This window comes from Salvelinus fontinalis, chromosome 13 (assembly GCF_029448725.1).
Source record: "Salvelinus fontinalis isolate EN_2023a chromosome 13, ASM2944872v1, whole genome shotgun sequence".
NCBI lineage: Eukaryota > Metazoa > Chordata > Actinopteri > Salmoniformes > Salmonidae > Salvelinus > Salvelinus fontinalis.
Window position 1 is genome coordinate 54,970,494 of NC_074677.1, and position 14,290 is coordinate 54,984,783.

At 41.4% G+C, this 14,290-nt stretch overlaps 2 protein-coding genes across 2 annotated transcripts; one reads left to right on the plus strand and one right to left on the minus strand.

Moving 5' to 3' along the window:
• Positions 1-3,860: 3,860 nt before the first annotated feature.
• On the minus strand, positions 3,861-10,489 carry LOC129869081 (ras-related protein Rab-39B). The gene is made up of 3 exons (XM_055943574.1): positions 10,115-10,489; positions 8,907-9,133; positions 3,861-8,619 (listed from the first exon to the last, which is right to left on the minus strand). The coding sequence occupies exons 2-3, from the start codon at positions 9,119-9,121 to the stop codon at positions 8,193-8,195; spliced, it is 642 nt and encodes a 213-aa protein (XP_055799549.1). The 5' UTR covers positions 9,122-9,133; positions 10,115-10,489; the 3' UTR covers positions 3,861-8,192.
• Positions 10,490-10,792: 303 nt separating this feature from the next.
• Positions 10,793-14,276, plus strand: rab38c (RAB38c, member of RAS oncogene family). Its single transcript, XM_055943577.1, has 3 exons — positions 10,793-11,576; positions 12,107-12,375; positions 13,545-14,276. The coding sequence occupies exons 1-3, from the start codon at positions 11,384-11,386 to the stop codon at positions 13,704-13,706; spliced, it is 624 nt and encodes a 207-aa protein (XP_055799552.1). The 5' UTR covers positions 10,793-11,383; the 3' UTR covers positions 13,707-14,276.
• Positions 14,277-14,290: the final 14 nt, after the last annotated feature.

Genomic DNA, 14,290 nt, shown 5'->3' on the forward strand with positions numbered 1-14,290 from the left:
AATCCTATCAAGTGGGGGGGAATATATATCCATAAAACAAATTGCCCTCATCTACAGATCCACAACTTTTGAATGCTGCATGTACAGGTAACTGCCAAAAAAGCCAATATCTTCAGGGCTTTGGGCTGCCATAAGAGTTTCAATGTGCCTTGAAGGGATGCGAAACCATTCTACGATGAGAAATTCCATTATTTGGTGTTGGAGGAAAACGCTGTCACTAGCACCGCTCTAGAATCGGCCTTAAGTGTTCAATTGGATTGAGATCTAGTAACTGAGACAAACACGCCCTTTGCACCCCCTATGCTCCTTAGACCCCCCCCCCCCTCTTTCATAGCCACTTCTAGCCTTGGTTGCCCAAATAATGGGCAACTGAGCTTTTTTAAAAATTTTATACATGAACTGTACTGTTTTGACAATTAGACACTCACCCTTCTAGATAACTTGAAACCATCTAACCAGGTCTTGTCTGGAAGTAGGCAAGCTAGCCAATTAGCTTCAGTGCGACCATGGCAAAGAAGGTTTGACTTTGGATATCTGTGAGGGTTAGTTAGGGACTGTCAATATATTACACAATGTAAATGGGACAATATTTTCATGTTTCAAACCTTTTTAGTGTTCTCATTAAATGCATTCATTATTTGTATATTCATTTCTACAATTTATAGTTTGAGGTTTTTATGTCATTGAACATTTTAGCTTCTTAATTAAAAAAATGATTGTCCCATGTACATTTTTTTTTTTTTTTTACTGATGGTCCCTAAATAGCCCCATAGGGATATCAAGAGTGAAACCAAATTTACCATGGTCACTGATCAGTGCTTCGAATTAATGATTACTTGGGTGCTGCCAGCTGTGGGCAGGATTGAAATAACCCAACCCAAGGAAAATCTACGTACCCTTCCTTCCGTGACATACCTTTATTTCATAATAATTTTTCAAATTACATTGTGAACGAGACTGACTGACTCAAGTTATCCTATTTACACATTGTAGTCAATTTTGACACTAAAATAACCAGAATAAATGCCTATAGATGCCACAGGCTGTTTTCAATCAACTTTTTTCTTCTTCCAGTCGCTCTTTTAATTTGGTTCATGTGATGAATATGATGTGTTCAGATTCTCCTGGCCTTGCTCTGTGCCCTTTGTGTCATTATCATCTGGAGGCAACCTGAGAGCAAGGAAGCCCTCACCTTCAAGGTTAGTTTCTGGATACTTATTGAAGGTGTAAACAACACGTGCAGTGTTTATTCATGGCTTACAACCTTGTCGTTACAGTTTATAATACAGCTAGATGCAGTAAAATGATGACTGTTTTCTCTCCCCTTTCTAGGTGCCCCTGCTGCCTTGGCTGCCTCTGTTTAGTGTCTTTGTCAAAATCTACCTCATGACGCAGCTAGTGGTGTAAAGTACTTAAGTAAAAATACTTTAAAGTGCTACTTTAAAGAGAAAACGGCAACTACTCGGCTTCCGACCACAAGGCACTACAGAGGGTAGAGTGTACAGCCCAGTATATTACTGGGGCCAAGCTTCCTGCCATCCAGGACCTCTATACTAGGCGCTGTCAGAGGAAGGCCCTACAAATTGTCAGACTCCAGCCACCCTAGTCAAAGACTGTTCTCTCCACTAATTATGTACTTTTTACTCCATACAGTTTCCCTGACACCCAAAAGTACTTGTTACATTCTGAATGCTTAGCAGCACCGGAAAACATCCCTGGTGATCCCAACTGCCTCTGATCTGGCGGACTCACCAAACACATTCTTCATTTCTAAATGTCATAGTGTTGGAGCGTGCTCCTGGCTATCCGTAAATTAAGTAACTAGAAAATGGTGGCGTCTGGTTTGCTTAATATAAGGAATTTGAAATGATTTATACTTTTACAGTACCTTTGGAAAGTATTCAGACCCCTTGACTTTTCCCACATTGTTATGTTATTGCCTTATTCTAAAATGTATTGAATATTATTTTTTCCTCAGCAATCTACACACACTACCCCATAATGACAAAGTGAAAAACAGGGTTTTAGACATTTTTGAATAAATTAGCAACTTAAAAAACAGAAATACCTTATTTAAGTATTCAGACCCTTTGCTATGAGACTCAAAATTGAGCTCAGGTGCATCCTGTTTCCGTGGATTATCTTTGAGTTGTTTCTACAACTTGATTGGAGTCCACCTGTGGTAAATTCAAATGATTGGACATGATTTGGAAAGGCATACACCTGTCTATATAAGGTCCCACAGTTGTCAGAGCAAAAAGCAAGTCATGAGGTCGAAGGAATTATCCGTAGAGCTCTGAGACAGGATTGTGTCAAGGCACAGATATGGGGAAGGGTACCAAAAAATGTCTGCAGCATTGAAGGTCCCCAAGAACACAGTGGCCTCCATCATTCTTAAATGGAAGAAGTTTGGAACCACCAAGACTCTTCCTAGAGCTGGCTGCCCGGCCAAACTGAGCAATCGGGGGAGATGGGAGAACCTCCCAGAAGGACAATCATCTCTGCAGCACTCTGCACCAAACAGGCATTTATGGTAGAGTGGCCAGACGGAAGCCACTCATCAGTAAAAAGCAAATGACAGCTTGCTTGGAGTTTGCCAAAAGAAACCTAAAGACTCTCAGACCATGAGAAACAAGATTCTCTAGTCTGATGAAACCAAGATTGAACTCTATCCTGAATGCCAAGCGTCATGTCTGGAGGAAACCTGGCACCATGGTGGTGGCAGCGTCATGCTGTGGGGATGTTTTTCAGTGGCAGGGATTGGGAGACTAGTCAGGATTGAGGCAAAGATGAACAGAGAAAAGTACAGAGAGATACTTGATGAAAACCTTCTCCAGAGCAGTCAGGACCTCAGACTGGGGCGAAGGTTTACCTTCCAACATGACAACGACCCTAAGCACACAGCCATGAAAACGCAGCAGTGGCTTCGGGATAAGTCTCTGAATGTCCTTGAGTGGCCCAGCCTGAGCCAGGACTTGAACCCAATCCAACATCTCTGGAGAGATCTGAAAATAGCTGTGCAGCAACACTCCCCATCCAACCTTACAGAGCTTGAGAGGATCTGCAGAGAACAATGGGAGAAACTCCCCAAATACAGGTGTACCAAGCTTGTAGCGTCATACCCAAGAAGACTCAAAGCTGTAATCGCTGCCAAAGGTGCTTCAACAAAGTGCTGTGTAAAGGGTCTGAATACTTGTGTAAATTTAATATTTCCGTTTTTTTTTATACATTTGCAAAAATTCAAAAAAACTGTTTTTGCTTCGTCATTATGGGGTATTGTGTAGATTGATGAGCTATTATTATTATTATTTTTTAATCAATTTCAGAATAAGGCTGTGACAAAATATAGAAAAAGTCAAGGTGTCTGAATACTTTTCCCAAATACACTGTACTTTTGATACCTAATTATATTTTAGCATTTACATTTACTTTTGATACTTAAGTATATCTAAAACCACTTTCTTTTAGACATTTACTCAAGTAGTATTTTACTGGGTGACCTTCACTTTTACTTGAGTAATTTTATATCTTTAATTTTACTCAAGTATGACAATTGGGTACTTTTCCCACCACTGGATGCAGCTGGACATGGCTACATGGTGCCGCTTCGCTGTGTGCATGGGCGATGCTGATTAAGATTCCATTATATACATTCAATAGGAATTCTTTCTAGATCAACAGTAGAATCCCACATGTTTTTGTCGCCCTGTATTTTAACTACACGTGTCTTTAACTTTTAATGTTGCGCCTTGTGATTGTTACCGTCTAACCATTTACAACGCCAACTCTTTAGTGTGTGCTGCCCTCTTGTGTGTTTGTACATGGCATTGCAGCATTACACTAATGGAGACTACAAACGGTTATTTTCGTATCAACAGTGTTCACAATTTAATAGGGAGTTAGTTCACAGAATATTTGTGGTACAAATAGATACATCACCGACGTTACATTAATTTAGTCTCCATGTGCTTTGACCTGCTTGCATATCCAGTTTCACTTACGGAATTTCAAATTCTTTTGAACGCCTTGTTGAATAAACAGAATGTTTTTTCCAGGCTGGGGGAATATCTAAGTCATTGGGGTTATAAGTGTGCATGCAGAGGTAACTAACACTGAACACATGTATTTTGGATGGGCATCATAGAGCATTGGTAATATTGCCCGTGCCTTTGCTGAGATCAAATGTTTATTTCTTACAAGCATATGAGACATTGAACCTGCCCTTCTATGCGTCCCAAACCTACACACCGCTAAAGAAACATGGTCGGCTTTACGTTTGTTTCAAATAACATTTACAAGTCACATAAAATGAATTGGAAATGCATCTTTGCTTTGACTAGAGATGTATGTCGTCGTTTCAAACCGCCACATGGCGTTGTGCAGGTAAACTGCGTCATCCAGAGCCTCCGGTGTCTAGCAGAGATCACGAACTACAGAGAACCGTCTGTCTGAATGTTCTCTCTACGATACCCTATATTACAGTCAGTCAGTGGTTTAGAAAGAAAGACAACGGTTGTTTGGCGCCAGTGCTGTGATTGTTAAATGAGCAGCTGATCTGGAACCTGGCTTAAGCAGAGAATGGAGACAGGAGTCCATTCAACAACAGACTGCAATGTGTCTGGCACATGTAGGCTCAATAAGCATGTAGGATATTTAGATACCGGATGTCAATATGAAGGTTGTGGACGTTCATTTTTCATATATCTCCTTTTATATGATACATGGGTAAGACTTCAGTGAAAGTGGGGGAAACCAAAACTATCTTAATATCCTGAACAGAGCAACACCCATTCAAAGCCTTCTCCCTTTCCACTCCAGTTACTGTATGATACATCCTACAAATATTGAAACGGATGGAATTTTCTCCCCATATTGTGAGAAAGTAAAACAGGAATTCTGTCACGCCAATATTACACTTCATGTTCTAGAAACAAATGCACCCAGTACACCCTGGCTATTTACAATATGTTATATCAGAAATCCATTAAGACACTTGTAATTCTTTGGAAAATCAAATGTAAAATGGGTGAAATGCAACTATACACGTGCGGCAATGAACAACCCTCTTGTTCAACACATTGTGAGGGTTGGAGGACAGTAAAATGAACGAACGCACGTTGTAGCTTTCCTTTAGAGCGAATGGTTACTTTCTCGGTGCATAGATACTTTGAACCCAGGAGGCTCCTGATTATTGCTCTCAGACATGGTCTGCTTGCATTAGCATGCAGAAATATGGACATGGGGGCCCTTGAAGCAAAGGGGTTCGTAGCTTACCGAAAAGTTGTAATAAGGTGGGTGGAAACTGGCATTGAGGAGGAAAACTGCTTAGGAGGTACTAAGGGTTGAGGTCGGAAGTCTTAATGGTTAGATAAAGCACATGGCTGAGTCTAAAACACTGTAACAAAGTGGGGAGATGCTGTTGTTCTGCAGTGCATTTACTGATTGGAATGATAACAAATGACACTTTGGTTCATTCAACCTATTCTATAAAATTTCCCTGAAATCAAATAACAAATTTGACAGATCAATGCGATTTTTTTTTTTATTGAATGAAAGTTCTAAATTGCTTTCAACACCTCATGAGCGCATGCTCGTTGAATAGCGGCGGCAATGTAGCGGCGGCAGCCTATCAAAAGCGCTGGAGGTATAGCTTATTGGGGGCGTGGCTTTCAGTTAGTTATTTTTGCCCACCTGTGAGAGTAAATGTCGTTCCTGTTAATGTGGTCTAATTGTATCTGTTATTCTAACTCAAACTTGTACACTGACAGCATCTGTAATGATACTTGCATGAGTGCATATGGTACTAAAGAGCCTGTTAAGGTTTCTATGTTAAGGTAGCTAATTCTTGGCCATGATATTGTGGCTACTAAATGTATAAAGAATATGTTTAGAAACATTATTTCAAGTTATCGGACCAACTTAATTCCTTGATTTACAGGGAATTGATTTAATGGGAGTTGGATAGGTAATTCCAAATTAAAAAGTGAACTTGGAACAATATGGAAAAAATTGGTTACATTTACATGAAATATGAGTTTGTATTTGTTATTTATTAGGTTTAACCGAAAGGGGAAAAGTAAGTTGAGTTTTGAAAGAAATACATTGCAACTTCAAATATAGGTTTGGTAATAATGAAATAAAACTGTTGCCATTGAATCATATATTTGGTTTCAACAAATGTAGTGTTTTTCAATTGAGAAAACCTAACTTATTTACTTGTAACCAGTTGGAGTCATTTTTTAGGTTGATCCAAAAGAGTCTTTTTTTTTTTTTTTTTTTTTTTAACAGTGTAGGGCGGGAAGAAATATCGGACATGTTGCTTTATGCAGAATGTTGCTTATAATCATGTTGAAACTACAAGCATACGACCATACAGTATGGAGGTCTTAAGAAACTAAAGGCAAACAACCCTATTTAAAGACGGCCGACCCCATTTAAAGCTTCAGTGTTCATCAGGAGGCATTATCGTTGGGTAGATGTCAATGTTTAAGGGGTGGGCTTACAGTTTACGCCAATGGAGTAAATAAAACTGCTTCCTCATGAGACACATTCTCTGTAATGATTATGATCGATGGACAGGGTAGCTAAAAGGCGTGATATGTTGTACATTTACCTTCTGTCACCAACTGTGCATTTAATATGAGCAACGAGGACGCAAACCGCAATAAAAACATTGATGTTAGGCCTTTCACAGTGCATACCCACACTCAACGGTACAAATTCCCTGTGGATACTCATATAGAAACACAGTTGACAACTGAATCAGTACACACACACTTTGGTTCCATCTTATCTATGATCAAAAGGATGATGGCAATGATGTGTTCTCGGGTTGTTCATTTGTCTGGTGGTGCCATCAGTCTCACAAACTAAAGCAGAGGAAGCATTGCACACAGCAGTGTGCCATTCCCCACATGCTCACGCAGTGCTAATACAACACATGCTTCCCTCTGTGAATTGGATCTTTCCATAGAGAGGGTTTAAAAAGCAGAGCTAGATTTGGTATCCCCTTGTATTGCACACGCCAGCCAGCAACAGACGAGGGAGGTTAGGTGTCCTCCCGAAAGTTGTGTGAGCGCTCCAGACTCCAGGACAGACTTGTAAAGTTTGAGGTGTGTTCCTTCCGTAGGGCACAAGACGAGGCATAACTACAGAGAGGAAAATCTCATCATAAAGCAGGGCATTTCTTTTCTTTCAAGTGCATGTAACAGGTAAGACAGACGCGAGGAAGGTTACTTTGGCAATTGGGTCGTTCCACCAATTCGGTGCCTTTTGAGATGTGTAACTTGCTATATTTTGGGGGGGGTTCACCTAATTTTAACATTCTGTCATAATGTGACAGCACATGTTCAACTTCATAAAAAACAAGTTTTCCCATTACTATAGCAATTGCCTATTAAGTGCCAAATACGGTTGACCATAACAAGGTTGACGATTTCATCTTAAATCAGCCATCAATCCCCTTGTGACGTGGAATGGCAATTGAATGCAAGCTTCACCCTAAGAAATGTCATTGTTAGAATATTTCTAGCCTGTCTATTTGTGGGTAACAGGGGTTGACATGTTATGCTCGACCCGCTCAGTTTTCCACCACACAACACCAGAAAATGGCCCAAAATTGTAGAACCAGCTCACCTGCTTTTACACTATGATTTCACTATTATATGTTCAATGTTTCTTTAAAAAAATATAGATATTTTAAAAGGAATAGCTTCACCATATTAAAACGGGAGTTCCGTTGACCTTAAAATGAGGGACAGACATAAATGAATCACTAATCACATGAAATTAATAATAATCTTCGGAAATAACTTTGGCAAAGCAACAAAATGTTACTTTGAGAAATGTTGCGATTAAGTGGGTTAAAATCCTCCTAGAAGAGACACAGGGTTGAGAGAGGGACATGTCAAAATGCAACAGGCTATTCAAATGCAATATTGGTGCACAATTTCTACTTAAAATATCCAAGGGACACAAAAGGCACTCTTTTCATGGAACGACCCAAATCGGTTTGTCCATTTTTGCTTCAGTGGTAGACTAGAGCTGATATGGCCTTCCAGTATTCAGGATAGGAGTGAGAGAGCCAAATAAATGCCAGGTGATAAGACAGGGAGCTAGTGGGTCATAATGTTACTGGAATGCATGGGCTGGGGGGGGGGGGGGGGGTAAAGCCAACTAGACAGACAGGACATTCAGCAGAGGCACCGGCGGTCACTCTTGGTGACCTCTTCTGAGGAGTGCACCACATTGGGCACAAAGCCACTCTTCACCCCTTCCCAGCCCTCCTGGATGTTGATGTCACCGCTCTTGACAAGCTCAAATATGTCCTGCGTTAGCTCAGTGAAGGCCTTTTCCACGTTGATGGCGTCGCGAGCCGATGTCTCCACGTAGCGCATGCCATAGGCACCTGCCAGCTTCTCAGCCTCCTGCTGGCTCACCTGCCTCTGGGACTCCAGGTCACACTTGTGACCCACCAACAGGAAGACGATACTGTGAGGCTGGACATGACTGCGGGCCTCCTCCAGCCACTCATGAACATTCTGGAAGGAGCGACGGTTGGTGATGTCAAACAGCAGTAGCCCCCCAACAGAGTTACGGTAGTAAGCCCTGGTAATAGACCTAGAGAGGGTTGAGGGGAGCAAAGAAGAGAGACAGAATTGAGAGAAATTGTAAATATAAGTATTGAGAAGCGGGGAAATGGAAAAACAAAGGGCGTGACAGAGAAGTGGTGAGGTTCAACATCAAGACAACGAAAGGGTCCGAGATTAATAATATAGAGATAAAATTGTATATCGTTATAACAATAATATTTACAGATGACTATCAAATTTTTTTTTTTTTAAGACAAATTATTTCGTCTTTACAATGGACGATTAAAAAAGGAAAATACAATCTAAAAACTTAACCTGAATCGCTCTTGTCCAGCGGTGTCCCAGATTTGAAGTTTAATGCGTTTCCCTGGCTCTATCTCCACTAGCCTTGAGAAGAAGTCTACACCGACTGTGGGGTCAGACACCTGCGCAAAGCGTCCCTCGGTGAATCGCCGGATCAGGCACGACTTTCCTACTGTCGAGTCCCCAATGACGATGAGTCGAAACTGGTACAGCCATATCGCTTCCATATCTCACAGAATCTATGGCAAAAAAATTAACGAATAGTAAATGGCCTATAATCAACCTATAATCAAGTAGACTAGCTTAAATCTAGACTCCTTAGTATCTACAGTACATTCATTAATGATCGCCTATATACCCATTGATTCTTGAAGAATATCACTTAAACAGTATATTCCTCATTAGCTTAGCTCAACTGTTGTAAGCTTCCACTGAGCACAGGCGTCAATTCAACGTATATTCGTTGAAATGACGTGGAAACAACGTTGATTCACCGGTGTGTGTCCAGTGGGTTGTTTTACTCCAATGTTTTGTTTGACTCCAATTTTAGTAAACATTGTAAGCGTTATCCTTATCGGCCTATTTTTTTATGTAGTTCTGTGTGATGGGTATGACTATTTTTTCGAGGCCTATTCGTGATGATGTGTGCGCAACATCCAAAATCGACTTGAGTGGTGCTAAGAACTATTAAATGTAGAATTCCAATAGCCTACTGCGGACGGACTAATTGCGTATTCTTGAAAAACAGTAGTCTGCCTGCCCTAGCCTACATTACAATGAGGGAAAGGCCGCTCCTCTTTCCAGCGTAAATCTTGCAAAATAACACTCGTACATTCAGCTCCCATAGAAACATGGTTGGTTCATAACTCGTATATTCAGCTCTCATAGAAACACAGTTGGTGCAAAGCCAATCAAGTGCAATAACATAGATTTTTAATTACAAACCAAATTAAAAGGGTAGTTATGCACAGTTTAAAGACAAACAATAGGCTACATGTTGAATACTCATTTCACCCGTGCCAAAATTTGGAAACGTGTTATGTCTGGGCTACATAAATCTGATGTTTTAGAATAAGCCATCTTAATTTAAAACACATTTAACTGATATTCTTTCCGCCCTTCATAGATCGAGTTACAACGGTCTTCTCTGTGGCAATGCCATATTAATCCATATTAAACACACCATCGGCATGTAGGCCTACAAACTTATGTTAAATTACCTTGTTGGATGGGCGATCAACGCCTGGCAATAGCAAACCCCATGATCTTGAGAAATATTTTCTCTCGAAGATGCTCTCTGAAACAGTGATCCCAGGAGGCCTAGTCAAACGCTGTGTTTTACACCAAGGAGTAATCCGCAAAAAGGCCTTGTCCTAGGCTATCATTTTATTTTATTCTACACTGAGATTTGTACTGGCGAGTTTCATGTGAAATAGGCTAATGGCCGTCCTTAAAACTTGTCGATGGTTTCATTTTATGGTAATTCCATGTTTAAAGATGGAGAGATATTTTTGAAAATCCGCTGATGAAATGGCAGTAACAACAGCATCACATAGCGCGACTCATCCCTCATCAGCACCATTACCGTAAGAACCCAGACAGCAACGCAGACAAATGTATCCGCAATTACGCGCTGCTCTCAATAGAGGGTGCTACACTGGATGCTATAAAGCAGGGGTGTCAAACTCATTCCACGGAGGGCCTAGTGTCTGCAGGTTTTTGTTTTTTCCTTTCAATAAAGCCCTAGACAACCAGGTGTGGGGAGTTCCTAACTAATTAGTGATGTTAATTCATCAATCAAGTATAAGGGAGGAACGAAAACCCGCAGACACTCGGCCCCCCGTGGAATGAGTTTGACACCTGTGCTATAAAGGGACATTCAAATGTAGGTATTTTTCTCCCGAAGATTAGATTCGGGTTATCTTTGTGGGCTACTGTGTAGCCTAATGTCCTCTGAATGGTTAAATAGCTTGTGTGCGAATCCTGCTCTGAAGTAGACCCACAGTAGACTATTGCAGGGTAGAAGATAATGGGTGTGGCTGAGTCTTGGCAGTTTTAAAATGTTTTTGTATCATGACATCGGGTGGAAAACTGGTCTCGAAGCGACTGGAGGGAGGGAAACTCATTGCGGAGGTGTTAGAGCTATGGAGTAGACTTTTTTTGAGGAGAAAGTTGGCCTATGCTGAAAATATTATAAGATCAAAAGTTAACATTTCGTGTTGGCTACGGTCGATGGAATCAAGTTGGATTACATAATTTGCTTGACTTCATCCTTTGGATATGAAGGCATAATTTCGTATGGGTGCACCGTGACGTAGGCCTACAGTCAACATGCAATGTTCTATATGGAAACACTTGAAAGAATGTAGGCTGTAGCTGGAACGGAATTAGTATTAAATCATAATCTGTCTTTTAGAAAGCCATCATCACTGGCAAATAGTGAATCCTGTGGTGTGCGTTTTGAATGGGCTGTTGTACACAGTCAGACCATGCAGCAGGAGCATTTGTTCAAAGTTCTCGTTATAGGCGACCTTGGGGTCGGGAAAACGTCAATCATCAAGCGTTATGTCCATCAGATATTTTCTCAACATTATCGCGCAACTATTGGTGTCGATTTTGCGCTCAAAGTTCTGCACTGGGACAGTGACACCGTAATACGACTACAGCTTTGGGATATTGCCGGTATGTCTTAACCAGTCCATTTTACTTTAATATTTTACTTTATATATCCATCCATTGTAGTACCAGTGGTTTGGACGATTCGTCAGACTTTATTCAAGTTTAGCATTTTGTGTAAAATCACATTTATGTTTTCAACAACTCAATAGGCGTATCAATGAATTAACGCACTTTTATGAGACTTATATTTAGTTTTATTCATAGATAGCCAATGTTACATGAATCGTCCTAATGAATAGTGTAAAGTATTTCTCCCTATGGTGTTTCATGTGCACTGTGGAGGAATGTGTCTTGTGTTGGGCTCAGCTGGTCTCATGCACATATTAGAGTCACATGAGCACTGCAGTTACTGCCAGGAGTCTCTCTCTCTCTCTCTCTCTCTGTAATATGAAAAACCTGACCAGTTTTTGGATCTTGCCAAGTCATAATGCAATATAATTAGATAGTTAAATACATATAATTCAAGTATAGATAGACCAGTGCTGTGTGCCTCTGACCCTAATGTGTGCTGTTCTTGTATTTGTTTGTCCCAGGACAAGAACGCTATGGAAATATGACTCGTGTGTATTATCGGGAGGCAGTGGGAGCTCTGGTGGTGTTTGACGTGACCCGCGCCTCCACATTTGATGCCGTGCTCAAGTGGAAGGACGATCTGGACACTAAGGTCACCCTGAGTCATGGCAAACCTGTCCCAGCTGTGCTGCTGGCCAACAAGTCCGATCAAGTCTGCTCCCAGCAGCCCAGACTGGACACGTTCTGTCGGGAAAATGGATTTGTGGGATGGTTTGAGACCTCAGCCAAGGTGAGGAAGAAAGATACTGAAGCTTGTGTACTGTAGTTCTAGCCTCTCCCAACTGCAGCATGTGGGCTGCTTCGTGGCTGGCTAGAAAGTCTAGTGTTGCCCTAAAAGACATCATGTCTGATCACTTGCAATGGAGTGTGTGTGTGTGTGTGTGTGTGTGTGTGTGTGTGTGTGTGTGTGTGTGTGTGTGTGTGTGTGTGTGTGTGTGTGTGTGTGTGTGTGTGTGTGTGTGTGTGTGTGTGTGTGTGTGTGTGTGTGTGTGTGTGTGTGTGTGTGTGTGTGTGTGTGTGTGTGTGTGTGTGTGTGCATGTGACAGACAAGCCTCACAATCTCAATGATTCTAAATACATTCCACCGACTCCTGCTGGGGAACTTTTTGGGCTGCTAACATTTGACAGTCTTGCCCCTATGGAAGATCACTATGTAAAATAGTATCTCTAATTTTTGAGGCTCCCGAGTGGCGCAGCAGTCTAGGGCACTGCATCTCAGTGCAAGAGGCGTCACTAAAGTCCCTGGTTTGAATCCAGGTTGCATCACATCCGGCCGTGATTGGGCGGTGCACAATTGGCCCAGCGTCGTCCGGGTTTGGCCGGGGTAGGCCGTCATTGTAAATAAGAATTTGTTCTTAACTGACTTGCCTAGTTAAATAAAGGTTACATTTTTTTTTTTTAATGAAATTATAAAGAGCATACATTTGACAACAGCCTTTGATTGTCAGCTTGGGTTACTTTAAAGCGTTCAATGAAATGCAATCACACTCGGCTGATAAATACATGAGATCCATTGGAATTAAATGTCAGCATACCCTGGGGTATAAGGACACAGGCTAATTAGCCGAGGGGAATGTGAACAGGAATGTGTGAAATGGTCCGGAAGGCTGTGAAAGGTGTGTTCCCTTCTCACAGACTGAACCTGAGAGGAAGGGGACACTCACAGCCACTCTCTAATGAGTTACTCAGTTGGGTGTGAAGGCTGATTGGGTGAATATGTCACTGGGGCCTACCCAGCTGATAGCTTACATTAATAATGATGGAAGATTAGCAACATCCTTCTGCCTGAGGTAAGAGGATTTTGAATCCTGAGCAGATCTGGCCTGGGGAATACTTCCCATCTGAGGTTCATTTGTCATTGAAGCTGTACATGATTTTGTCTTCTGTTTTATCTTGTAGGAGAACACTAACATTGAAGCGGCAGCGAGATGTCTGGTTGAACATATCCTGGCCAATGAAGAGAGTACAGTCTTGGATTCAGACCCAGATGTGCAGGTTCTGCCTGGGTTCAACAACAGCGTTAAAGAAAGAGTTCGCTGTGGATCATGTAACAAATTCTGACCCATCAAAGTGAATGGAGAAAAAATGAAGATCTTCAAGGGTCTGTATGTGTCTCTCTGTAGTCTGTCGGAATGGTCCAATTAAAGAAGATCTTCAAGAGAAGCTGAGAGGGGTCATGGAAAAAATACGTCATGCGAGAGATGTGGTGTATCTCTCTATGTGGATTTATGATCATGTTTGTGTGAGAAATGGTAAAATAGTAATATAATGAGTGGAACATTTTTCTTTTCACAAGAAATACATTCTTGTAACTCCTTGGTGTGAACCACCTCTCCACCTTGTGAAAGCAGGGCTCTCCCTCATTTCAGTCCCTCAGACAACTAAATGACAAAGCAGAGAATAACAGCAACGGGATGACACACATTATGACATCTACAGTCATATAACCAAGGATATCAGACCGTGTGATATAAAGATGTCGTTATGATTGACATCAGACTGATATAAAAGGGGTGTTTCTGTTTATAGGAGGGGGACAACACTGCCACAGTGCCTTGGTGTACCTATACTGTACACGCAGTGTAGGCCTATAGCTTTAACTTCATTAAAATGGCTTTGATGTGGGGTTCAGCAGAGTTGTCTTG